Source organism: Podarcis melisellensis (assembly GCF_964234715.1).
Source record: "Podarcis melisellensis genome assembly, chromosome: 12".
Taxonomy (NCBI): Eukaryota; Metazoa; Chordata; class Lepidosauria; order Squamata; family Lacertidae; genus Podarcis; species Podarcis melisellensis.
The window spans coordinates 22,527,798-22,554,710 of NC_138544.1; the positions used below are offsets into that span (position 1 = coordinate 22,527,798).

At 39.2% G+C, this 26,913-nt stretch overlaps 1 protein-coding gene across 9 annotated transcripts in view; it reads left to right on the forward strand.

Moving 5' to 3' along the window:
- The window catches only part of TBC1D5 (TBC1 domain family member 5), a 264,700-nt gene that overhangs the window by 199,583 nt on the left and 38,204 nt on the right, over positions 1-26,913 (forward strand). For all 9 annotated transcript variants that reach the window (XM_081883202.1, XM_081883203.1, XM_081883200.1 and 6 more), the window contains 4 exons: positions 4,650-4,792; positions 10,214-10,320; positions 19,517-19,602; positions 24,281-24,549. In XM_081883202.1, coding sequence (XP_081739328.1) covers positions 4,650-4,792; positions 10,214-10,320; positions 19,517-19,602; positions 24,281-24,549 — 605 coding nt within the window. The remainder of the gene's footprint in view (positions 1-4,649; positions 4,793-10,213; positions 10,321-19,516; positions 19,603-24,280; positions 24,550-26,913) is intronic.

A 26,913-nucleotide genomic window follows, 5' to 3' on the forward strand; every position in this document is an offset into this window, starting at 1 on the left:
ATTAAAACTAGTTATATGAACACTCCCTCCCAAATACGGTTTTATCACTTACGATTTGTGCAGTTTTGTTTCTTAGGTGTTGGGCTTTGGAGCTTTGTCTTAAATTTGTATGTAAGTCACTTTGAATTTATTGTATAATGAAAAGCACAATATAAATGTTTAAGAATGTATAAATGTTGTGAACCACCCTGGGATATTCAGATGAAGGACAATATACAAATTTCAGCCACCATCAAAGTAAAGCCCAGATATGACTATCACAGTAAAGCTAAAACATACTTAAAAAATCAGTAGCAAAACTGAGAGGTAAGTGTTGCATTTAGAGGATATGCATGGACAAAAATGTATGTATGTATGTATGTATATACTGTTGCTTGGGGAGTGAGAGTTGGATGTGAGATGGTAAGGTAGAAGCATATGTCAGGTTGGACAAAGCTCAGCCGGGGTAGGAGGGCTATATTATACATATATAGGTGCAGACAGTAACAGGAAGCGATACTGAGTTAAATGTAGGGTGTCAGCTACGGGTGAAATAATTGTGCTTCCCATGGTTTGTATTTCTCCTCTCAATTACATTTTTCTCTCACAAAACAATTGGCATTCCACGTATCCTATCATTTCACACAGTTCCTTGTTTCTGTGCCAATCACTGAAGACTCCTCCCGGTTATTTCATCCATTCCATAAACTCACCCGGGCACCAACCTTTCACATGACATCCTCTGCCCACACTCCACATTCCATAGATACAGCTTCATTGTATTCTTTCAAAGCTAGTTAGTGGGATCTGCGAATGGCAGTAGAATTTATTTCCAAATTGGCATCGCTGATGAATCTGTTCCTTCCACTGGGCATTCTGGGTCATTAATTTCAACTTGTAAACAAATTCTTATTAAACATTTATATAACAATGACACCAGTTCAAATGCAGTGGAAGAGGACTGGAGAGAAAAAGAGAGGGAGAAAGGCAAAATATGGGTGCGTGAAGCCTAAATTGTAGGCAGTATAAACCATCTGTACTATTTACGTGATATACATAAGAGCTCGGCTAGATCAGGCCAAGAATTGCATTGTTTTATCACTGATGTGTTTGCTGTCCTGGGCTCCTTTGGGAGGAAGAGTAGGATACACATTTTTATTTTATTATAAATAAATAAAACCTCTCATTCACCACCCTGTTTTCCACAGTGGCCAATCACACTTTTTTCTAGTAAGCCTACTCTCCCCATGCTTTTGTGTCCCCCCCCATCAACTGGCATTTAAGTGTAGACTATTCCCAAAGAAAGGGGTTCCATTTAACTAGCATGTCTTAATTAGCTATTGTTAGACCTATCCTCCTTTAATCTATCTCAGTACTTGTGAGTTAGCTTTCTGTAATAGAATTTGAGTTCTTAGTAATTTCATGTATTTATTTTGTGTAAGCATTGGAAGTGAAGGTTTCTCTACTGCATGCTATTTTTATTTTTCTGGTGATGTTTTTTACAGAATATTATTATTATTTACACAATTTGGAATAGATACTTTGAACTGTAACAAGTGCACGTGGGATGTGTTGGGGGGAAGTCAATATTAAAAATAGATTAGATCATACATAAATGAAGAATATGGAAACGAGCTGGTGTTGGGCATCACAAAAACAAGGACATTGTATGCCTGGTTCCACTGAAGACTAAACATTTGAATGAATGTGTATTCTCCCTCCTGGCTGCTTTTTCCCACTCCCCAAGTGTTGTTTATCTTATGGGGAGGAAAGCAAAGCTCAGGGGCATTTTCAGAAGGAAAACAGCACAGGACCCCAGTCCAAATTGGAAGAACATTTTAGATAAAGGTTTGTTTCCTGCTCTCCCCGCAAAAAATGAACGTGTGCTTAGCAGGTATCTGGTGTCACTAGCATGGAAGACCTCACCTATATTGGTAGTAGACTTTTCCAGAATGCAAATAGATCAACAATTGGTGTAGAGTCTGTGCTTGTGAATGACATGGAAGCTGATGATGGAAACCTGTTGTGCAGAGTCTCTTTGCTGTTACTGTACTGCCTATGTTAGCAGTGTGTTCTTACCTTGCAGAGTCCATTAAATTTGCAAAGGAAAGTCAATTGAGGAATGTGGAAGTGGTTGTGGTTGGCTTAAAATGTTTAAGGGAACGAGGGAGATGTATTGTGGGAGAAAGGCATGTTAAGAGCAGGTTCAGAATACCTTGAATCTCAGGTCAAGACATCAGCCCCACTTGATTTCCCAGACATGCCCCTTTATGGAGGGCTAAGACCCTAAAGGACAGTCGTCTCTGCCTTTGAAACCTCAAGAGCCTTCAGCTTTTTGTGGGACCGTTCTTGAAAAAGATTATGGATGTAGTACAGAAAACAGCAAGCTGTATCTGGAATGCTTGTTATTCTCAGTCAGAATAGAAATAGTTTACGCAGATAAGGCAATGCATGACTCATTAGGTTCCCCCCTCCACCACCGAAAAATAACCTATGCAGAGGTTTAGTTCCTTATACTGAGTCAAATCATTGGTCCTTTGAGTCCAGCATTGTCTGTCTACCCTGACGGGAAGCATCTCTCTGAGGTTCCAGGAAGATGTTGTTCCCAGGAACTCTTAATAAAAATTATTTCCTTTTAAAGTTTAAATTTGATTTTAAAAATATGTCACTCTTGTAGTTTAAAGTTTCCAGAGCATTTGTTTCTCTGTGTTGCAGGTCATTATTAAACCACTGTCTGTGGGTAGTAATTACAGATTGTTTGGGGATTATGGTTTAATTACATAGAAATCATGTGTAGAACATGGGGTTATGCATTTCAGCAAGGAGATTGTAGTAACTCTTATATTTATTATTGCTTTAAAAACTCCCTTCTGTATTTGCAGTTGGTTGCAATTGCTACGTTGGTGTGGTAAAATACAGATTATTGTATTACCGAATGTGATAAAAGGGTACACCGTTGTGAGCATAGTAGTCTGCAGGTGTAGCAGATGTGAGGCTGAAATTAACAGGACACGGCTATAATTAAACTATAGACAGCCATCTGAAAAGAAAGGGGCTCCTCTTGTCCAACAGTATCATTAAGTGAAACTTAGATTGTCTCTAAATATTTGAAAGAGCAATAAGAGAGTGTTAATTAGTAAGAAAACACTCCAACTTAGAACTTAATTCCTTAAAGCATCCCTTTTTATGAAGGCAAACTTGCTGAAGTCAAGCCATATGGTAACATAGTTCAGAGACAATAGGGTCCTTGGTTTATGGCTGCTACAAGGGAAATGTTGCTGGAAAAGAACAGATAGCAGTTAGTATACATCCATTTTCAGTTGTGTGAATTGCTTACACCCATTGAGACACAGAGGTTCAGATCATTAATGGCAGCATTATGGTTACTAAAGCAGTCCAGTTCGTCAGCTGTCTGCATCTGTGAAAACAGAATACCTCTGGGGACTAAGACTTAATATTCCCAAGAGAATTTCTAAAAGCAGAATAGAAGAAGAAAGCGGGGAAGCTGATTTTGGTTTGAGCAGTAGAATCCTACATTTACAAACGATTAACACTGCATAATGAAGTGGTAATGAAGAAAAGGAGATTTCTGATAAAAGACTAATAACAAATCCCATTACGCCATGGTGTATTTTTCGCCTTTAAGTGTATTAGTTTTATCCATCCTCTGTCCTGAATTGCATGAGGTCGTTTGTGAATAATGTCAGCTCAAATGCTTCAAGCATTGCTGAGTTATGACTCCTAACAGTTTGTGAAATGTGAAAGGTGGGTGGGTGGGGGGTTAAGGGAAGGCGCAAGTGCTACTTAAAGCGATAGGCTTCCTGCAGAGTCTGAGTAATGTTTGCGACACTGAAAGGTAATAGTTTCCTGTAGGCTTGTCACTGAGGGGTAATTTCCCACTATTGGGTAAAACACCTTGCACATAATGTTGTTAGAATTAATTGTGCAAAATTAGCTTTGCTCCATGTTTCCCCTGCTTCCCCTATTGTAGCACCTATTCAGATTTCAGAAGTAGATATTCATAGGGAACCAAAGGAAAGCTACTGTGAGATACGTTTAAAATACACATTATTGTCTTTTTTCTGTATTCTTCATGAAGTGTTTATAACTCCTAATATGCACACAACAAAATAAACCCTCGTTGAAAATTACTCCATCTTGCACCTAGTGTTGTTTAACCAGATGGCAGTTGCAACTAAATCCTTAAAGTAAAATTTATAATCTTAAGTGCCCAGTGGTTTCTCTTAATGCCATTTTAAGATTATGGGTTCAGTTCAGACGTTTAAGTTCTTTTAAATCAGAAGGAAGGTGCTCTCCATTGAAGTCTGCTCAATTCCACTGAAAGCTGTTACAGCTGATCTCATCCGCTGACTTTTTTGGAGTTGTTATTGCAGCTGCTTCTTTCATTTGCTTATAAAGCTGAAATGATAGGTAAACTGGGACAAAGCTTTTCTAATAAAGCATATCTGCTAAACAACATTAGAGAGCTAGAGTTTTAAAAGTCTTTCACACACTTCCTTCTATAACCAGGTTAAGATATAATGTAGAACATCGTAAACATATCTATATTAATATTAATCATAAGTTACTGTGTGTTGGATTTCCCTGTAAACTATTAATTCCTGATCTTTTTGGTTCAACTTTTGATGTTTTGTTGACTTTATTTGCAGGCGATGGGTAAGGCTTCTATTTGGGCGAGAATTTCCCCTCCAGGACCTTCTTGTCATCTGGGATGCTTTATTTGCTGACAGCATCTCTCTCAATCTAGTTGACTATGTTTTCTTAGCCATGCTGCTATACATTAGAGATGCCTGTGAGTATGCATTACATTATACATATAGCCTATATATATTTAATGCAATATATTTCTAATTGAAATAAAAAATTAAAAAATCATTTTGCTTGGAAGTTGTTTGAAGTTGTTTATAATATATAAGAAAGCAACAACTTTAAAGCACATTTTGGTTTTTGGGATGTTCTTCCTCCTGCTATGCCTCTTTTAAAACACAGAAGTGTAGATTGCATTGCATAAAACCAAGTGGCCAAGGTAAGTATGGAGCTCCACCTTCTGTCACATGTAGTGTATTGAGTAAAACTATACATTCACTACTGACATATTTTATGGATTTCTAAAATAAGGGGAAATGTATTAAAAGAAAATTTATTTTTTACAAAAATTCTCTGCATTTTATTTTATTTTATTTTGCCTTTAACTATGTCACATGAGCTCGTAAATTATTTTTGATGTGTATTAGAGTCCCATAAACTTAATTAACACAAAGGTTCAGGGGAATGTTTAGAACAAAACTTTGATTTTCATATAGATAACTATGTGGAGATTTACTCTAAAGCAAAATCTATTAAGTAAGTAGGAAGTAGAGAATACTTGGGAAGGTAAAAAAGTAAATGAAATAAATTTGTAATAAAACCACCAATTTATCCTAATTAGTTGAGAGACGTGCAGAACCACAAAAAGGTAAATTAAGCAAATTATGGTTATCAATAACCAGGCCTTCCAGTAGATTGTATTTTAAAGTCAGCCCACCTTTCCAGGGCAAATTTGTATGCATCTGGTAACATTCCAACTGCAAAAGTCTGTGAAGTCTTTGTGAATAAGCCTTTAAAGATTTTGTGTGCGTTAGCTGACTTGCAGGAATCATGCAGAAGTCTCCAGCACACCTGTGGGTACTACCTGAGAGCCAAATCATGCAAACAATTATTCACACTTGATTCTTTGATAGACTCTGTTGCCTCAAATGCTCCATTCCCAATGATCTGAGATGCTGAGGTTGGCCCAAAAAAAAGCATTTGGACTGAAATTCCTGAAACCATTTAAAAATGGGCTTTTTCCAGTTTGTTTGTTTTTTATTTTTTTTATATAGAGGACATTGAATTGATGCTAATCCATTTTTCTACAACCACCAGATTTTTGAAACTATCAAGTGTTCTTTCTTTTCTCTTCTTTTCCAGTTCATCCCTAGGCTTTTCTGCACAAGGCCTTAGCACTGTTCTAAAGGGGAAATTACAGGTGGACTCTTCCCTCCTCCCTTGCATCAGGGTAGCATATGGCAGCTACTGTAAAAAGACCCCTAAGTGAGGCAGTTGCAATCTGCAAGGGACCTTTTGGCCTTTTTTGTGTCTGTGTCCTATGAGGTTCCTTCCATACGTAGATACATGACCCCCAAAAGGCTGGACCAGACCCTTATTACTTTGGAATTTACAATCTGATTCCCTGTAAGGAACCACAAAGCAGTTCAGAAGAATTGTGTAAATATATAAATATCAGCATTCAATATAGTACCACTGGTACAAAAACAATACATCCCATCTAAGAGGAACCTGCAACAAAATGTTGCTGTGTATCTTCACCTTCTAACAGTACTGAAACTGTTCAGGGGTTCCAGCCATCCCCACCTTCAGGATACTCCATTCCATCACTTACTTTCGGGTTTTATTTTCCAATTATCAGTTAATGTTCCATAGCTACTGAGCTTGATCAGTCCTCAGTGAGCCGTTTCTTGTGAAGAGAGTTGTTCCCTTAATTTATTTATTTTTTTACATCACTTGCAGTAGCTAATATAGGAAGTGCCTTTTTTTTAACTGCCAGAACTATGGAATAAATGGAATGCTTAAAATATATATATATACTATTACAGTCTTTCATGCGACTAAATGATCAAGCAGGCTGTAAATAGAGCCCATGGCCCAAAGTATCATAGAAGTCGTTCTGTGAGCCCAACAGAGCTTTTTAGATTTGTTTTACTAGTGGTCCTGTAAGGCAAGATGACCTTCCAAAAGCTCCTTCCTATAGCCTGAGCACCTCTTCAAATCCTAAAGAATGAAAAAGAATATCAAGTTTATATTACCATGTTAATAAAAATATATGTCTTTCTAAGGTATTTTTTTCTGAAACAGTTTAGCCACCTGTTTTTATTTATTATGCTGTATAAAGTTTTATTGATGTAGGTTTTTTATATCTAATACACCACCTCTAGACTGATGTGAGAGACAGTATAAAAGCATTAATAATTAATTAATTAATTAATTAATTAATTAATTAATTAATTAATATAGGACCTGCTTTCTCCTTTCACTTGTTTGCTTAGGCCACCTTATGATGAAACAGACACTTGTGAAAGCATATAAGGAAAGCAGTGTGCAGCTAGATGGCCGCTGCCTCATAGAGTCCTGCACTATAGTGCCTCTCAACTTGCAGAGGAAAAGGATTATGACTAAAAGACCAAATGGAAGTGTGGGTGTATGGAGGCTAATTTGTAAGCGAGTACTATGGGTGAACAATGGGACGCGGGTGGCGCTGTGGGTTAAACCACAGAGCCTAGGACTTGCTGATCGGAAGGTTGGCGGTTCGAATCCCCGCGATGGGGTGAGCTCCCATTGCTCGATCCCTGCTCCTGCCAACCTAGCAGTTCGAAAACACGTCAAAGTGCAAGTAGATAAATAGGTACCGCTCCGGCAGGAAGGTAAATGGCGTTTCCGTGCACTGCTCTGGTTCAGCAGAAGCAGCTTAGTCATGATGGCCACATGATCTGGAAGCTGTATGCCGGCTCCCTCGGCCAATAAAGCGAGATGAGCACCGCAACCCCCAAGTCGTCTGCGACTGGACCTAATGGTCAGGGGTCCCTTTAGCTTTACCTTTCCTATGGGTGAAACTGTAAAATGGGACTAGCCATGGTGGAGCCTTCCAGTTGCTGTGGGCTACAACTCCCATTATCCCTAGCTAGCATGGCCAGTGGTCAAGGATTATGAGAGTCATGGACCACAGTATCTGGAGGGCCCCACATTGGCTACTTCTGTTGTAGAGTGTGTGCTGTGATGCAGGAGTTAGCCGTTAGCCAAGGGTGCCTTAATTTAAACTGTTAATGCTTTTGGCACGTAAGTTATAAGTGATTTAATTATTCTCTTAATCTGAATATTTTTTAAAAAAATTAAAATTATATAGGTAGTGGAGATTGCAAATGATGTCTATATGCCATGTTTCTAAAACCATAGTCTTCCCAGATTAGTTAATCTAGAGTTAGAAGTTTGTATTTTTAATTTTGCCCCGCACCAATACTACTATTCTTAGGATGTTTTAAGCCTTCTAGACATATAATTGCTCACTTATGAGCTAGATGTCTTTTTTTTTCTCTAAAAAGAACTTTGTAGTAGAAATATCCCCCCCCCTGAAAAAAAGCTATATTTTCAGGTATTTGCCTATATCTTTCAAAGAACTGATATAAATGAGAAATGATTCTGGTTTCCAAATGTATCAGCTTTGAATTCATAAGGGTTTCTTTTTTTTCAACCTTGAAGATGAAATAGAACTAGAACAAAGTATTATATAAAGCAGTGTCTGTTTTTGTCTTACACATGTAAGGAAAGTAGCTATCACAAAAAAGACCCCAAAAAGTTTTCACCTCCCATTTGCCACCCCCTGTTTAAGATAATAGGTTGGTTTTGGTCACATAATAAAGAAGTTTCATTTCTTCTGTTTGTTGCATTTACCTATAATTTATAATAGCAAATACCTACGATCAATATTTTAATGCTCATTATTGAATCAAAACTCACTTTGTCTTTTTTCCCAAAAAAGAAACAAATAAAAAAGTCTAAAATCTGGCTTCAGTTAGAGTGTTAAAAGGTATGTTTGAAGAAAATACATCAGATGTTGTCTTACAAAATCCATTTAGGACGAACTACTCCCAGCAATCTTATTTATTTTAAGAAAGTATAAAGAATCCTTATCACAACTGCCTTATACTGTGTTACATTTGATTTGATTGGTTCTATATAATGCGTGGTCCCATCTATTATACTCGGCAGAAAGAACTCTTGACTGAGCCCATTGTATTGCATTCATTATGCTAACTTCAAAGAGAAGAGAGAAAAGCAGGTATCTGAACATGAACAAGAAAAACAAAAGGAAAGAAAAAGAAACAGGCAGAACAGATAAAAAATGAGTAGGATAAGTGAGTGCTTTACAAATGAAAGCAGATGTATAAAATTACAAGCTGTCGGATCAGCAACGGAAATGAAGATGATAAAGTGGCTCCCTACACAGATTATAATTATTCATTTTGCCCAGTCCTGAATCTTTTCCTCATAAACCTCTTCAGGGAAAGATGGGAAGGTACCAAAGGATATGAGATTGACTCACATGGAAGCGGGTGCAGGGAAGCTGTTTAGTAAGTCTCTAAGGCCATAAAGCAGTCAATATATTTTGGATTTCTTTTTTTATCAATGATTTTTGCCTTGTGTTGCAAGAACATTTTTCACAAAGGCTTTTAATTAATAAAAATGATATTATTTCTAAAACTGAAGTTCTCAAAACTGTAGAGTTGCACTATCTAAAATATATCTTTTATTATTATTAGCAATTTAGGCGAACAATTCAAAAATAATTGGCACTCCTTTGACAGCTCCAGTAGATGGATTGCCAAGATTTAGATGGTGCTAAAGAAATGAAGTAGTTTACATAGTCTTGGCAGAAAAGATTTATTTAATTTCACCCATAATTAAGTTCATCACATACCCAGAAAGGGACAGTTGTGTGCTAACTAGACGGAGGTTAGATAATGGAAATTTAATACATCCTATTAAAATATGTAGCAAGCTTTTAAGAGGGGCCAATAAGTGGTTCTCTAAGCTAATTTAGAAGGGACATGGGTGGCACTGTGCTCTAAACCACCGAGCCTAGGGCTTGCCGATTGGAAGGTCGGCAGTTCGAATCCCTGCAATGGGGTGAGCTCCCGTTGCTCTGTCCCAGCTCCTTCCAACCTAACAGTTTGAAAGCACATCAAAGTGCAAGTAGATAAATAAGTACTGCTCCGGCGGGATGGTAAACGGCGTTTCCGTGCGCTGCTCTGGTTTCGCTAGAAGCGGCTTAGTCATGCTGGCCACATAACCCGGAAAACTGTCTGTGGACAAATGTTGGCTCCCTCGGCCAGTAAAGCAAGATGAGCGCCGCAACCCCAGAGTCGTTCGCAACTGGACTTAACTGTCAGGGGTCTTTTACCCTTAAGCTAATTTTAGGGTTAACATGTTTAGGAAAGAAAGCAAAAGTTGTAAATCAGCCCTCAACCATTTGAGGCTATGTTTAACTAAAGGGAGAGAGGAGTTGTATACTATTTGGTGATGATAATCTTTTCCAGAACCTTACAAATTGTGCTTAGAATGATTCCTTTTATGTCAAACTGAGGGGGAAAAATCTTATCATATTTCCTATTACTTTTAGTGATATCAAGTAATTATCAGACCTGCTTGGGACTTCTGATGCATTATCCTCCAATTGGAGATGTCCACTCGTTGATCATGAGAGCTCTTTTTCTCAGAGATCCAAAGGTAAGTCACTTGGAAATCTTCGCAGTTGAGGCACATCCCAACTGCTTTTAAAACATCGTTACAGTCCTTGTTTAATGCATGAGGAGAGGGAAGAGTTAACAATGAGGGGAAATTGTCATTTCAAAAAGAAGTATCTGGGCTCAGACTCATAGAGAACTTGCATTGTTTTGGCCTAGGCCCTTGTTGTCAGCTTCTAGCTTTGGATGGCAACGTGATAGCTCTGAGTTGCTCACTAAGGGCCATTCAGAATGAATGCCCAGAAAACAGAGGAGCAAATCCCACCCTTTTTTCTTTTTAAATTTGAAGTCATATGCCTCACACTGTATCTCCAGTTGAAATGTAATCTCAAGTGGCAATGCTTTCGCATGCTACCAAGCATATCCTCTCTTGCATTACATTTGACAAGGATATATCAGAGGGGAACCCTTTGGATCCAACCCAGCTTTTTTAAGGTCTCAAACTGGTTTTAGTATTTTCATTGTAGGTGTTGTGTTCTAGTGTTAATAAAGAGGTCCAGAGGGTGGCAACACAAGAACAGGCCTTCTCTGCAGTGGCTCCTTGTCTGTGGAATGCTCTCCGCAGAGAAGTTCGCCTGGCACCTTCATTATACACCTCTAAGTGCCAGGCAAAAACATTCCTTTTCAACCAGGCCTTTGGTTGACCTGATCAACACCCCATACCCTTTTAAAATGTGGCTCTTTTGGGGAAGGTACTATTGGGTTATTGTTTTTATTTTTATTTTATATACTGTGATCTTTTTATGTGAACTGCCCTGAGATCTCCGGGTATAGGACAGTATATAAATTCAATTAATAATAATAATAATAATAATAATAATAATAATAATAAGAAGAAGAAGAAGAAGAAGAAGATCACAGTAAAGGTGGTGAGACCTGGGCCCAGATACAAACCTTGGTGGGTTTTCTCAAAGAAGGAGGAGGCAATGCAAAGTCTCAAATTCACTTTCTCAGAAGGTCATTCTGGAATATCTCCTGGTTGGAAGCCTTTTTGGCCTGAGATGTGATATTCAAGTATTCCATTACCTGCAGTTCTGAATATTTGCCTCCAACAGCCAGGAGAAGCCTTGTTGTGGTGTTCCTGAATGAACAAAGCTGTCAAAAGCAGCCAAGGATTGTGGAGTCTTGCAATCTTTTACCATCTCTGACTGCTTGTGGGCTAACATTCAAGGGCTTGCCCCCCAGCAGTAGTTAGTTAGTTAGTGTCTTTATATGCTATTATGGCCCACTCTTCATCTTGCAGTCTCATGGTGGGTTTCATACAGCTTAAAGCAAAGAGTAGGTGCTTCATAACAGCACTAAATTAGCCCATATCAAACAGCAAGCAAAACAAGCAACACTGCTGCAGAGGGAGTGATAACTCTGAGATCGTTCTCTACCCCCAAAGGCAAATGTAAAACAAAACTTATCCAATGATTGTGCCAGGTGCACATGAGAGGGAAGGGCATTCCACAACCTGGGAGCCACCACAGAAAAGGCCCTCTCATGTACATACTTTACAGGGCATTGTGGAGCTGCCAGCACACAGGGAACAAGTGCAGACCCTTAAGGACTGGTGTAATTATGTGCCCAGGCAGACGTTCTCGCCATCATTCTGGGTGCTGCATTCTTCAACAGTTGCAGCTTCTGAACCATCCTTGAGGGCAGCCCCAGTTACAGCAGTCTAGTCTGGAGGTTATGAGAGGATGGGTCACTGCGGCAAAGATACATCTGTCCAGGAAGGGCTGTTGCTGGCAAACTGATTGGAGCTAGCCATGGGTGCTCCTAGCAGCTGAAGGCATGTGAGTTTCAAATGGCAAGCCAGGATCAAGGAATACTTCCAACTTGATCACTCCGGAGGAGAGTGACCCTGTCCAGAACAGGTCATCTCACTTCGCAAGAGCTCACACAGTTGTTGTTGTTGTTGTTTAGTTGTTTAGTCGTGTCCGACACTTCGTGACCCCATGGACCAGAGCACGCCAGGCACTCCTGTCTTCCACTGCCTCCCGCAGTTTGGTCAAACTCATGCTAGTAGCTTCGAGAACACTGTCCAACCATCTCGTCCTCTGTCGTCCCCTTCTCCTTGTGCCCTCTAACTTTCCCCACATCAGGGTCTTTTCCAGGGAGTCTTCTCTTCTCATAAGGTGGCCAAAGTATTGGAGTCTCAGCTTCAGGATCTGTCCTTCCAGTGAGCACTCAGGGCTGATTTCCTTCAGAATGGATAGGTTTGATCTTCTTGCAGTCCATGGGACTCCCAAGAGTCTCCTCCAGCACCATAATTCAAAAGCATCAAATTATGGTATTTGGATATGTATCTGGATATGTGCAAAATTCAGTCTGGCGAGGTCTTAGGTTCTCAAAAACAAGCACATATAGAGTCACATCAGCACCAGTCCTAAAACACCATGAGCACCTAAACACCGAAAGTGCTTTTCTCCTAAAAATTCATTTTGAGCTAGTCTTGATTCTGTGCCCCTGTATGAACTGGCTTCAGAGCCTCTTTCCGCCTGCAGGTGGATCTGAGTTGGCCAGCCAGAGGTCCACATTGATCACTACATGGATCATCCATTTATTAGCATTGATTGATATTCATTCATTTATTTAAAGCATTTATAAACTGCTTAATATTTTAAGGATCTCTAAGCCGTATACAATGTAAAAGCTGTTAAAATATTTTTAAAACAGAAATTCAACACAAAAGTAGCATAAAAGCATATAAAAGTAATTCAGGGAATTTATATTAATAAAAACAGAATCAGAATTTTATTCACTGTTCTTGGTTACTGATTATTTTCTACAAGAATTGTTACATTAAACATGCAGATTTTTTAAAAACGTCATTTTTAATTCTGGTTTTGCATAGAACCGCTTCATACACTGCTACTCTTTATTGTGCATAAAATTTCCTTTCTGATGAAAAGTAAAATCCATCATCTCCATGATACTTGAAAGCATTTTGGTCTTTTAAAAATCTGAACATTCTGCACACATAGGCACTAAAGCAGAAAAATGTTTAAAATGATAAACTTTAAAAACAGGATGCCACTCTTTACAGCAAAAAAATAATAATTGTTCATTGGTTTTATGCCTCTACATTCTGGGGAATAGGTGTTTATTAAACTATTTTCCTTGTATGGGCCCTATGACGAAGGTCAAGGGGGGAAAAGTCTTGTCTGATAAGTTCCACACAGTTGGTCTCAGAAATAGATTTTTTACTATTCACTCAGTGTTAAATGCAGGTGTTGCAGACATTTTCATGGATTGGCACCTGTAATTGAAGCAAGAACAAGAGAGACCAGTTCTTAAAACAGTACTTGTACAGGGTAGTGGGCATTAATGGACAGCATGATGGAGCTCATATGACTTCCCAGTAGATGACTTACTACTGCCTACCAGGAAGGAGAAGGGAAAGGTGCTGGGAAGGTCAGCATGGTGCAAGCACACCAGGAAGAGCACTAGATTGGCTCTGCATTTCACTATGTCAGCATCCCTTTAACCCTCTTCCTCCTGTTAAGCAGCAGTGACTCAGCTGCTTGGGAGGTCAAGAGATCAGCTCTGTACCATCAGACCATCCTCCAGTTGTAGTGGATGCTGGCTTCATTTTCTTTGTGAAAAATAGATATTGTTTCATCAAAAACCAATAGATATTTGGGAAATATTCAGTGAATTTTGACATTACTGTAGTGATTACAACTGAGCCAAAACTATACTTCCGGGGGGGGGGGGATAGTTTTATGCTGCAATCCTGTGCCTATGAATATGCAGTGTGTTTAGTGGGACTTACTCTAAGGTAGGTGTGCATAGAATTGCAGTCCTAGTATAGTCTCAGACATCTTCTCATAGGGATGCAAATAACTAAATATCCCAGCTTCCACATACTCCTTGTAGTATCTTTACGGACTTTGGCACAGAGCAGTCTCTAAGAAAACATCTTCATTCCACCAGAAAGGAGCCTACAGTGCAACCCAGGATCCAAGCAGCCCAGCAATGCAACATAATATTTTTCTCACTTCAACATGGAAATTAGAAGTTTGTACAGACGTTTTACTAAGCACAAATGCCTGCTATACCTTGTTTTCTGCCTTTACACACCTGCTTCTCCTGCAAGTGACTATCATCTTCCTTTCTTCTTTCCAAAACAAATGTGCAACAATAATAAATGATGTACATTTGCATGACTTCTTCCATTTCACAGAAATAATTTGCTCACTTTGGGATTACCTGTAAATTTCCCTTCTTTCCTCATTCAAATTGTGGAGAGGAGGGTTACTGTTCAATCTTTGGGTGATTTGCAGTAGATGGACCAGAGTTTTTTTGGCGTCCAATTGTTGTTAACAAAAGCAGCAACAAAATGCCTTTTCAGGCTACTGACACGAAGAAAGCTTGGGATAACCAGAAATTGACTTTTTTGTGAAAGGACTGCAAGCTTAGCTCAGTTCTGATACTGAAAAAAAATACTGTAGCTTAGAATGAGTTCAGAGGCATCATTTTCTCTAACAGTGTTTCTTTTGCACCTGGCTCTGATTGGTTGATCTTGAGGTATTCATGAGTATAAGCGATATGAACAAACTTTGAGCCCTAGAATGGAAAAGGGATCTCAAATTCTGCAAAAATAAAAAAAAATCAGATTCTGAATAAAGCCTCTAGCACTGTCAACTTTATGCAAAGTATAATTATGTAAATATTTGCTTGCATGCAGTTTTTGAGCTATTTAGGTACAATAGATGTAAAATGCCTGATTTGATTGTTTTAAATTTATTTCCTGACAATCTAATAATCATTCAGAATTCTCCCTTTTACAGTCTGTCTTTCTTTTTGATATTATTAGTATTTATTTCATTTATGAATTGCTTCCAATGAGGCATCTTGAAGCGATTCTACAATAAAAGCATATTTAAATAATTATATATATATATAAACAAAATTAAAAACATGTGCATACATAAAAGCAATGTTTTCAAAAATTGCATATAAAACAATTTTAAAACCTAATAAAGTTCAGTTCGAATACAGGTAGCAACTGGAATCTCCACTTAAAAGACGTATTGAAAGAGGATAATCTTCAGCAAGCACCTAAAAGATGGCACTTGTAATGGGAAGCCGGTGCTGCTGTGCTAAAGGCCTGATTATTACATTGTGCAGAACAGACCTTCCAACAAGATCTGCAGGATCACCTCTCCTGCAGAGCACAGTGATCAATTTGGTGTATAGGTGATGTGACGATCTTTTAGATACCTTGCTCTTAAGCTGTGTAGGGCTTCATACACCAGTATCAGCAGCTTAAATTAAGCTCAGTAGATAATTGGCAGCCATTCTTATAAAATGTGCTGTGATAAACCCTTTCTTTTCATTGCAACATTTCAGAAGTGGTTAGTTTATATACTAGAAGGACCGTGTTGAGGTTTCTTAAAACAATGCTAACTTCCATGTCTTTAATATAAAACTGCTATGGAGAGCAGTCTCCAAATTTTCATTTTCTTAATAGAAATGTTCAAACGTACGCACTCCACTGTTTTTCAGAAGCAAAGTATTACCCTGATGTGAAAAGGACAGTATGCTGAGTGCAAAACCAATTATTTTGCCCAAAGCACCTAGAGTAGGTGTTTGCTGTATTTTTACTATCCGGCAGTTTCCTATTTTTTTCTGCACCACCACCAATGAGAAGTGCCGTTAATTTTCAAAGCAGACGCTTTCAGATGGAAAATAGATACATAGGGATGGCAATCACAAAAATATAAAGCGATTAAAAAACAGTTCTAACTAGAGTTGTTCAAATAAAGAAAAATTAAAAACTCAATTAGAAACAAAAGTCATAGAAAATGTGAACATATTGTGTTCCTTAAATAACCAGATGTTCTTTTCTTCCTGAAGGCAGTCAAGCCTAGGAATAAAAGGTTTTAAACTATTGTTTTAAGTTAACTGTGAATTTTGCAAATCTGTTTTACCCTATAGCAAATAAAATTCTAATACAGCAACATAAGCAAAGTAATTTTCATCTTTGGGTGTATGTGGTTGCGCTAACCTTATCACCATGACTTATTATGAAGCTAAACTGCTATATAGAACATTACCATTTTAGATGATGTACAAAGAAGTTGCCAGCTATATTTTGTTTGAGTACTTACAGTAGTTGTCCCAAGTATGTCTGCCAAAAAAACTTTAACGAACCTCCTATCAGTAACGGTGGTGTAGCTGAAGGGGTCTTGAAATAAGGCTGTTTAGCATTGATACCCAGAAACAATATATGGTATTATCATAAAGAAGTGCTAAAAGTTTAAATTGCTTTGGATTATTCTAAACCAATAGATTTGGGATAGATTTTCAGGGAAGAAGGATTTGGAACTAAAGAATTGTGCCAGTCTTCCATGTGGTACCAGAATGTTTCTTGGGGGGAGGGGTCCCACGCACAAAAGACCACTAAAACCTCTGTAGTGGCAACTAGCAAAGAACAAGTGGGAGTAATCAGAAGCAAATCAGCAAAATATTCTTACGTGCATAGAGGTGCGCAGAATTCTCGCGATCCTGACCCATGGTTTGAAGCTAAGTGACCCTAATGAGGCACTCCCTCAACTGTTTCTCTTAGGCCTTGATTTCCACTCCTTTGATCATCTTGGTCACTATCCTCCACACACATTCTTACTTCTCTTGATCGGGACACTATACTTCTGTTGATGCAACCTAGAATGGCATTAGATTTCTTTTTCTTTTCTTTTCTTTTTGCTGCTGCTGCATCACACTGTTGTGATCTACTAAGACCCCTAGATCATTTTCACATGTGCTGCTGACAAGTCAGGTGTCCCCCATCTTATATTTGTGCAACTGGATTTTCATGCCTAAGTCCAGAACCTGACATTTGTTCCTATTGAAATTCAGTTTGTTAGCGTGTGCCTGTGCCCAGTTCTCCAATCTGTTAAGGTCATTTTGAATTCTGATTCTGTGAGAGCGTAGAACATGGGTAGGCAAAATATGGCCCGGGGACCGGATCCGGCCCAATTGCCTTCTAAATCCGGCCCGCGGATGGTCCGGGGATCAGCGTGTTTTTACATGAGTAGAATGTGGGCTTTTATTTAAAATGCATCTTTGGGTTATTTGTGGAGCATAGGAATTCATTCATTTTTTCTTTCAAAATATAATCGGGCCCCCCACAAGGTCTGAAGGACAGTGGACTGGCCCCCTGCTGAAAATGTTTGCTGACCCCTGAGGTAGAATCAACTTTGCAGCGCCAGCATGACTCCTGACAGTGCTTGTGTGTCACGTCCCTCCAGTGGCTCATCTCCTGCAATGGGCAATCTCCTCCCTAGGGGCATTTTTCCCTCCCCCCCTGCATCATTGTTGCAGAACAGTCCGCTCAGCTCTTTCAAGAAATTCCTCATCTTGCCCAGTAGCTCAAAGTGTGGATAGACAGGCGTCAAGATTCTGTACCTTCTCTTCCAGCAAGGCAACCAGCTTGCACTTGCCGCAGGTGTGGTTTTGCACATTCTCAGACAAGAAGACAAACATGGCACCCTCACAAATGTCCCTGTTTACAAGTCCTGCTCACAAAAATGAAGGCGTGTTTACAAGCTTGGCTTGTAAACTCAAGGGACAGCCCAAGACACCTTGCTGCCTGATTTGGACAAAGTGGCCACACACACGTACCCATTCCATGTTCAGAAGACCAGACTAACGGTTTAGTTTTACTTCAACACTGATGATGCGGCAGCCTGTTCCACCATAGCTTAAGGCAGCAGGCTAACTTAGGGGACATAGAGAAGGACTCATGCCACACATAGTTCTGCCTTCCAGCTCCTTGCCCTTGCCACCATCTAACGGCATACTTGGGAATAGTAGTTCTTAGAGCAGGCATAGGCAACTTTGGCCCTCCAGATGTTTTGGACTACAATTCCCATCATCCCTGACCACTGATCCTATTAGCTAAGGATCATGGGAGTTGTAGGCCAAAACATCTGGAGGGCCGAAGGTTGCCTATGCCTGGCTTAGAGCAGTGCTCAACTTCAATTCCTTTCTAATAGCTGCAGCTGTTTTACACACATACTCAAAAATGAATAAGCAGAACCTGAAGTTTATAAACACCTAGCACTCAAGAAACATGAGTTTTATTTTGTAGTGCAGTTTCTAAATCCTGTTAATTTCTGGAACAGAAATATACCAAAAATGTTGTTTTATCTCTGGTTTGACAGTAAAATAGAAAGCTTTGTAAATGTACAATCAAAGTAAAAAAAGATGGGAGGGGGAGATGTTTCTTCCCCTGAAGTTATTGAATTGTCATTGATGTGCATAAAAATGTAGATATAGCTTCAGAAAACTTACAGCTACAGGTATGAAAACTTTCCTGCTAATTCCTATTACAGTTCATGAGCTCAAAATAGTGTTGCTTTTTATTGATTTCTAGCTTGGAAGGCTTCAAGATAGAATAGACATTGTAGTGTCTCTAGACAGCAATGAATATAGAATTTTAGCAACCTGAATGAAAAATATCCCAGCAGAAATCCCTTGAGGCTTAAAACTAGGTGATGGGAAAGAGCTGTAGTACAAGACCATCTGTAGGCCACAGTTTCCTCATCCCTGATATAGAGGTTATAGCATGCTACCATACCAAGTCTCCCATTAATGGAAATTTTATTTCTAAAAGCAGTTTAAAACCAGTCTTCTCTACGTTTAAGAGAAAATTGATCTTGAAGCACAGAACCAAATCATAGAAACTTCTTCAATTATGATTAGGTTTTTTAAAAGATATATATATCTCACCATAGTTTTGTTTGTTCGTGGTGTTATCTGCATATGTTCCTTAAAGGTACTATCAAATAATGTGTGTTCTTTTATAGAAATAGATTATTAATCCAGAATAATTTACTTAAAGCAAAGTTTAATTTAAATTAAAAATATTAATTTTTCATTTGCCACCTTTGAAGGAAAAATAAGACAGCTATTTCAATATTCTGTACAAAATATGTAGCCTCCCATTGTGGGCTAACATTCTATCCTGTATTTGTTTGTAATAGTGGGAGAGAAGGTTGTATGCACCATCTAGTGGCTATGCTAGATTTTGTCAGAAAAAGAATAGTAACCTGAAACATAGCCGTAATTTTCCCTAATACTTTTAGCTGGGACAAATGATATGAATAGTATTATGTTACAGTATAATGACAATTTGCTATCCATGCTTTTACTTATGCAGTATGATCATTCTATATTTTTAGAGAAATCCAAGACCTGTGACTTACCAGTTTCAACAAAATTTGGATTACTACAAAGCACGTGGAGCAGACTTGATGAATAAAACTCGGTAAGCCTTTATCGTATTTTGCCCAAGTAAAATGTCTTTAGAAAAAACTTATACAGGCTAATAATCCTATATTCATTTGGGACTAAGTTCCATGTGCATCAGAGGCCTGCTTTTGAGTAGAATTGCATAGGGTTGCAACCATGATTTGTTTCTGTTTTTAAATTAGGTAACAGGTAAAACTGATTGCTGAACTTGGTTTTTACAAATGAGAAAAACTAAGAAAACCCCAGCCTGGATCAGACCAACGGTCCATGTAACCCAATGTCCTGTTTTATGTGATTATGTGAAGCAATTGAGGGCAATTGTCATTTGTAGTGTTGCTCACAGCAGGTGCCTAATATATTAAGTAAATAAATGTTTGGTGGTATAATGCCATTAAACTCGGAGATTTCATATATATGAAGCTGTGTTCACAGGGAGCACTCACTGACCCTGACAACATAAAGTGGGCAACTCCTGCTCATCCAGAGTCTTTTATCTAGTCTAAGAAGAATGTGTTGATCTTTTTAGCAAATGTCAAAATAGGTAAAGGTGATGGCAGCCCTAGCTTATATTTCAGAGACCTTTCCCTGACCGTTAAATAGGTAGATCCTTGCTCGACTTCACACCATAGATCCAGCATGGTGTCGTGGTTTGCTAAATGGACTAGCAGCAGGGAGACCCATATTAAAATCCCACCCATTCCCCCAAATGTTAAAAAAAGAAAAAAGGACCACTTCCTGACTCCCACTGCTGCTTGGTGAGGAGATCAATCAGGGTAGTAGGGTTTAGGGTTAAGGGTTAGGGTTAGCAGAAAAATAGCAGAAGGAAGAAAACTGCAGACAAAGCAGTAGAGCCACAGCGGGGGGGGCGCGAATGTGGCATTGTGTGAAGGGAGAAAACAAAAAGCGCCCCAGAGGATGCTTTGTCCAAGATCTTCTCAGACCTGGCAGGCTCCTGGTCTCAGTACAGTGGTACCTCGGGTTACTTACGCTTCAGGTTACATACGCTTCAGGTTACAGACTCTGCTAACCCAGAAATAGTGCTTCAGGTTAAGAACTTTGCTTCAGGATGAGAACAGAAATTGTGCTCCGGTGGCACGGCAGCAGTGGGAGGCCCCATTAGCTAAAGTGGTACCTCAGGTTAAGAACAGTTTCAGGTTAAGAACGGACCTCCGGAAGGAATTAAGTACTTAACCTGAGGTACCACTGTAATTACTCATGACAGTTGGCACACCTTCTATTAAGAGCATTAAATAAAAATAAGATTTATTCAGGAACCAAAGTTTACCAAGTGGTGGCAAAACTTTTTCTCAGGGACAATCTGATTGACAATGATAGTTGTCGGCAGCCACATGGTTAAAGGGCATCTTGGCATGCCACCTCTTTAGATAAGGATATCTGTATATAAGAGTGGGATACACAGACTTGGCTCAGGCATTAAATAATTGTACTTTTTCAAATAAGAGCTGCAGTTTGTTAATTTAATTGTTGCATTAATTAATTAAGCCTTTCAGTTAAGACCTAGGGCAAAATTTGTCCCACAATACACAAGAGGATACCATTTTTCCAGTGTTATAGATAGCTACAGCATTTCTAGATTGAATTCTTTGAATCAAGTATGTGCAAGTTCAACATAGCAGCATGCCTGAATGAAGCAAAATGGATTATTCTCAAGGTGAGGTAAAGGACACTGGGTGTAAAATGCTAACAGTTAAGTGTCAGTTAGGAAAGCGAGTTTAGGGTTCGGGTGGGGAGCACATGTGGATGGCCTTGCTATGGGGAAAGATTATAAAAGCAGAAATTGAAGAGAGGGAGGAACAAGCATAGCATTACATGCTAGCTAGAAGCACTGAGTCAGGCTTCCTCAACTTCGGCCCTCCAGTTGTTTTTGGCCTACAACTCCCATGATCCCTAGCTAGCAGGACCAGTGGTCTAGTATGATGGAAATTGTATTTTCAAAACATCTGGAGGGCCAAGGTTGAGGAATCCTGCACTAAGTGCTCTCTAGGGTTTTTTTTAGAAACTCCAAAATACTGTGGTTTTAAATTGATAGTTTAATTTTTGAGTTTGGACCCATTATACCAAAAATTGGGTGAAATCATACCAAAGTCATGTTTCAGTCCACCATCTTGATTCACAATTAGGCCTGGCATCCAAACAGTGGCAAAGACTCCCAACCCCAACTCAGAAACTCTTGTGCTGAGTTTGGCCACAGTATCTTGAGAGGCACCCAAACTTGTATCAAAAAATGGGTGAAGTCATGCCCAAGTCACATTTTGGACCTCCATCTTGCTTCCAAATGGCATCCAGCATAGCAATGGAAACGAAGTCTGTGGCCTTCATATCTGGAACCCTTGTGCTGAGTTTGGTAATGGTATCTCAAGAGATGGCCAAACATATGCCAAAAAAAAGGGCAACGTCATGCCACAGGTCACATTTTAGCCCCTCCATCTTGATTAAAAATACAGTGGTACCTCAGGTTAAGTACTTAATTCATTCCGGAGGTCCGTTCTTAACCTGAAACTGTTCTTAACCTGAAGCACCACTTTAGCCAATGGGGCCTCCTGCTGCTGCTGCACTACCAGAGCACAATTTCTGTTCTCATCCTGAAGCAAAGTTCTTAACCTGAAGCACTATTTCTGGGTTAGCAGAGTCTGTAACCTGAAGCGTATGTAACCTGAGGTACCACTGTACCACTTGGCTCCTGAACATAAACTTAGGCCCCTCATCTCTACCCATGTGCTGAATTTGTTGGCAATATCTTAAAAGGTGGCTGAAACTATGTCAAAAACTGGGCGAAGTCACACAGTTTTGATTTAAAACAGTCTGCCACCACAGCCCTCATTCCGAGTTTAGTGATGATATATTAAGAGGTGGCCCAAACTATGCAAAAAAATGGGCAAAGTCACACCAAAGTGATGTTTCGGTTTGCCATCTTGATCCAATATTGTGGCTGGCATCTAAACGTCAGTGAAGAGCAACCCCCCTACCTTGGGAATCCTCTTGCCAAGTTTGGCAATGTTATCTCGACAGACATCCAAATGTATTGAGGAAAAACAAATGGACAGACAGACAGACAAACCACTTTCCAAAATATATAGTAGATTTCACCATTGTGATTCAAATTTTAATTAATGTATATGCTTTGCAAAAAAACATATATTAAAAATGCAGAATTAAAAACCACACAATTGTGTTGTATTTATAGCAAGTTTCCCAGTGGCTACATAATGGGAACATATTTGAATCAGCTTTCTTAAACAAAGCATTTTCATCTGAGCAAAACACAGCTTGTTTTAAAAATATCCATTGATATCCAAGGTCAATGATGCTTATTGTGCTGAAAGAAAATCATCTTCTCCAGAGTCTGGATTCACAACTTCTTGACATTCATGTTTTTAAAGTAATACCTTGCTTTTAAATGTATTTCTTAATGACTGTGTAACATAATCAATCCCCATTTTTCTGGTGATCATTGTGTAAATTTTGTGTATCTTGATGGTTAAGCCATAGATATGGATCCATGTTTGGTGGCTAAAACCATCTCTTACATCCATATATCGAAACATTCAAAGGTAGCAGAGAGAGAGAGAGCGCACACTTAATTTGTCAAATCTCTTCTATCTATAACTTCCTGTCCCAATCCTTGTTTGCTTAAACTGCTGCTTCGGAAAGTTGCTGCTATATCAAGGACATAGCAAGGGGGGAATAAACAAGCAGATGGAACATCAGAATTATTGTTTGGGAAAGGAGAGTTCCTAAGAACACTGTACAGGATCACAGCTGGTGCACAGCTAGTCCAGTAAAAGGACCCAAGTCTCTCCATCTCAGCATCTTCCTCTCAACAGCAGCAGTGCCTGAGCTATTCCATTACCTCTTAAGCAGAGGTGGGAAAGAAAGGGGCATATGTCTGCTTTTAGGTGTGCAGTGAAGTTTTGCCTAAGTAGACTTCCATTGGATTCTGATGTTAATGTATGCTGCTCCTGTTTTAAATTGCTTTGTCTTTTCTGGGATTTTATGTGGTGCCTTACCTATTTAGCCTCACAGTATCTCGGTTTCTTTGTAAGCTGTTTTGTGTGCTTCAGTAAAAGGAAAGTGGAGTGTAAATTAAAATCATAACCTCTAAGGAGTGGAAAGGAAACTCTGCATTTCCTTCTCAGCAGTGACAAAGGTTGAGCCTTGGTGTTCATGTCTGTATGTGGGAGGGGATTTCTCACCTCACCTCACGGACTCAGCTTGTGATTTTGGAATGAATGGACTATCAGATTCATGTCTATGGCACGGCCTTTTAGGCTTCGTTGGTCTGGAAGACAAAAGCTGCCACCTACACTTGACACTGAGGTCACCATTATAGTCACAAGTGAAGGAAATATGTTGCTTCCATCTGAACAATATTTGTGAGAGAACTCTTCCCCCCCCCCCCCCCCCGTTTGAATAAATGCTAAACAGTCGCTTCTGTGGGAGAAAATTCAGTGTGGTTTTCAGGTGGTTCAGACAAGGAGGAAACTATTTCCTGAGTCCCTGAATTTGCCAATAAGGTTCATTCCTTATAGACTAATAGCTCTTCTTTCATTAAAACAGAACTCTGAAAAATAGTGCATGTCCTTATAGAGTCCTATGGGGGGGGGTGAGAAAGTTTTTGACAATGCCACATACAACACTATTGTAGCAATGCTGTGTTTCCTCTTGTTTTACAGTGTCAGTGCCAAGGTTGCTCCGCTGAACATCAATAAAGTTTCTAGTAGCTTACTGAATTTTGGCCGAAAGCTGATTTCCCCAGCCATGACATCAGGTGGTGCCACTGGGCTAGTTGTAGGTAGCAGTGGCAGCTTTTCTTCTGTTGCAGTGCCCATTAGGAGCTCAGTGGAGCTCCCTCAACAACAACTGCAGCAGCAACAACAGCAGCAGCAGCAACAGCAACAGAGAATTATGAAATCTGAAAGTGTACCAGTTCAACTAAGCAAAGGTAAATATATGACATTACTTGGTTTTGAGGCGGAATCCTATAATGAGCAAAGCTTAGAGGCTTTTAGCCCAATATTTGGGCAGTTTTATCAAGTCTACATGTAACCTTCAGCCTTCCACAGCTTCTCAGCTCCTGATCATGTTTATCTCTCTTCTAAACTAAAACCACTAAAACCCTTTCTGCAGTTACCCTGCCACTCTCCCAGTTCTCCATCTTGTTTCACCTTTTTTCCATGTTATTGCATCTGCCAGCCCTCTTTGCCCTAACCCCTTTGCTTGCTGCTTCTGACTGCTACCTTCTCTAGCCCCTATCTCCTAGTGCCTTCCTTGACCTGATTCTGTACCCTTTCCTATGTGTTTCCCTGCCCTGCCCAAATCTACTTCTGTTATAGTGAGAAAGTTCAATCAGTCATCACCACACCATTCTTCAGTGCTTTGCAATATAGAATCTCATATGGTAGTTTGCAAAGGGGTATTTTAAGTATATTCATTCATGTGTTTGCCCTTTTACTAATAAACACTATTACAACTTTGTAAAAAAAAAATTATCAAATTTTGGCCTGTTTTGAAGATACTTTGAATATATATTGGTATATTTTGATTATTTATAACACTCGTGGGGAAACTACTAAATTCAACAAGTTGTTGAATCACTTATTCTGATTTAGCTCTGAAGAAATGTTGCTGTATTTTGTGGCTTCAGATAAAGGAGCATGACTATTATGTCATTTTGAGTCTAAGCTTCATTCATGATTTATAAACGTTCTCTTTTCTATTAGTGGCAATAAGAGAAAAGCATGCATTAGCATAGTCAAATAACGATAAAGGTCACGTTACTCCTAAAATTCTCATTCTAAAGAAGTAGCTCAAGCAGATGATCAGATGTGTATCTCACCACACCACACTTACGCACACTAAATGCTCTGCCAGAGCCTTGGTCACAGTGTTTCCTCACACTTCCTCTTGTGCTTTCTCGGGGAGGTCATGACTATGAAGAAGCCACCACTCCATGTAAAGGCTGTCTTGCAATTAGGACAGACTACCTAACCCTATGCTGGCCACATGACCCAGAAGCTGTACGCTGGCTGCCTCAGCCAGTAAAGCGAGATGAGCGCTGCAACCCCAGAGTTGGTCACGACTGGACCTAATGGTCAGGGGTCCCTTTACTTTTACCTAACCCTAAGATGCCTGAAACACTCTTATTGCTTCTCCTGACATATCAGTTTGCTTTATGATCTACTACATAAGATTTGACAAATGTCTGTAAAATATACTCCTTTTAGTGAACTTGAAGTTTGTTGGTTTCTGGTATTTTTATTCTTAACTTGTAGTTCTGTATTTAGTATAGCAGAAGTGATTGAGAAGTTGTTGTTATTTATAAACATCCTTGTACAGTCAAACCTCGGTTGTCGAACTTAATCTGTTCCGGAAGCCCATTCAGCTTCCAAAATGTTTGACAACCAAGGCACAGCCTCCGATTGGCTGCAGGAGCTTCCTGCACTCAAGCGGAAGCCACGTCAGATGTTCAGCTTCCGAAAAACATTCAAAAACCGGAACACTTACACTTTTTGGGAGCCAAAACATACGGTAACAGAGGCGTTTGGGAGCCGAGGTTTGACTGTAACACTCCCTCCCCAGTTTTGAATAAGATATTGAAACATGTTGTGACCAAACATAAATCTGTGCTACCAAAGTGCCATGCATCCATTGTTGTTTTTACTGGTATTAACTGCTGCTGCTAATAAACATTCATACTATTTAAAAGCAACAACAAATTTCTGCTTTTAAGCAAAAAAAATTTTTGCATTCACTGTAAATGCCTTCCATTCATGATGATGTCTTAAAACTATGACTAATATTTCTATATGGGTTAGGCTTCATTGTTGTTGTATAAAATCATGCTTGGTCTTCCTTTTATTAGTTTAAAGAGCCACTGAGCATGTAAAAGCAATCCCAGATTACCAGGCTACCATTAAAGTTTGTTAAAAGTGTTCTGAGGACAGGCCACCCACATATGGATTTGAAAGACCACTATCAAGTTTGCTAAACTCCTCTGAAGTATTGCTGTTAACTTAATAGTAATCCCCAAACTGGCTGTTCACTATGTAAAGAGAAGTGCTAATCAATACTTATTTATTTAGGTAGATCTTTAGCCTATACCTATAAAAATTCAAAGGATCACGAAACCGTCTAGTCATCAGGCATCACCATTACAATTTTGTGAGATGCTTGGGACATCTCAATTCGCATGGCATTCACACATACCGGAAAGGAGGTATTTCAAGATCACCTGAAAAAGCAGAATTTCATTGTCCTGAGTAGGTAAACAAAAAACCCCCAAACACCTAAAGTTTATGCTTGCACA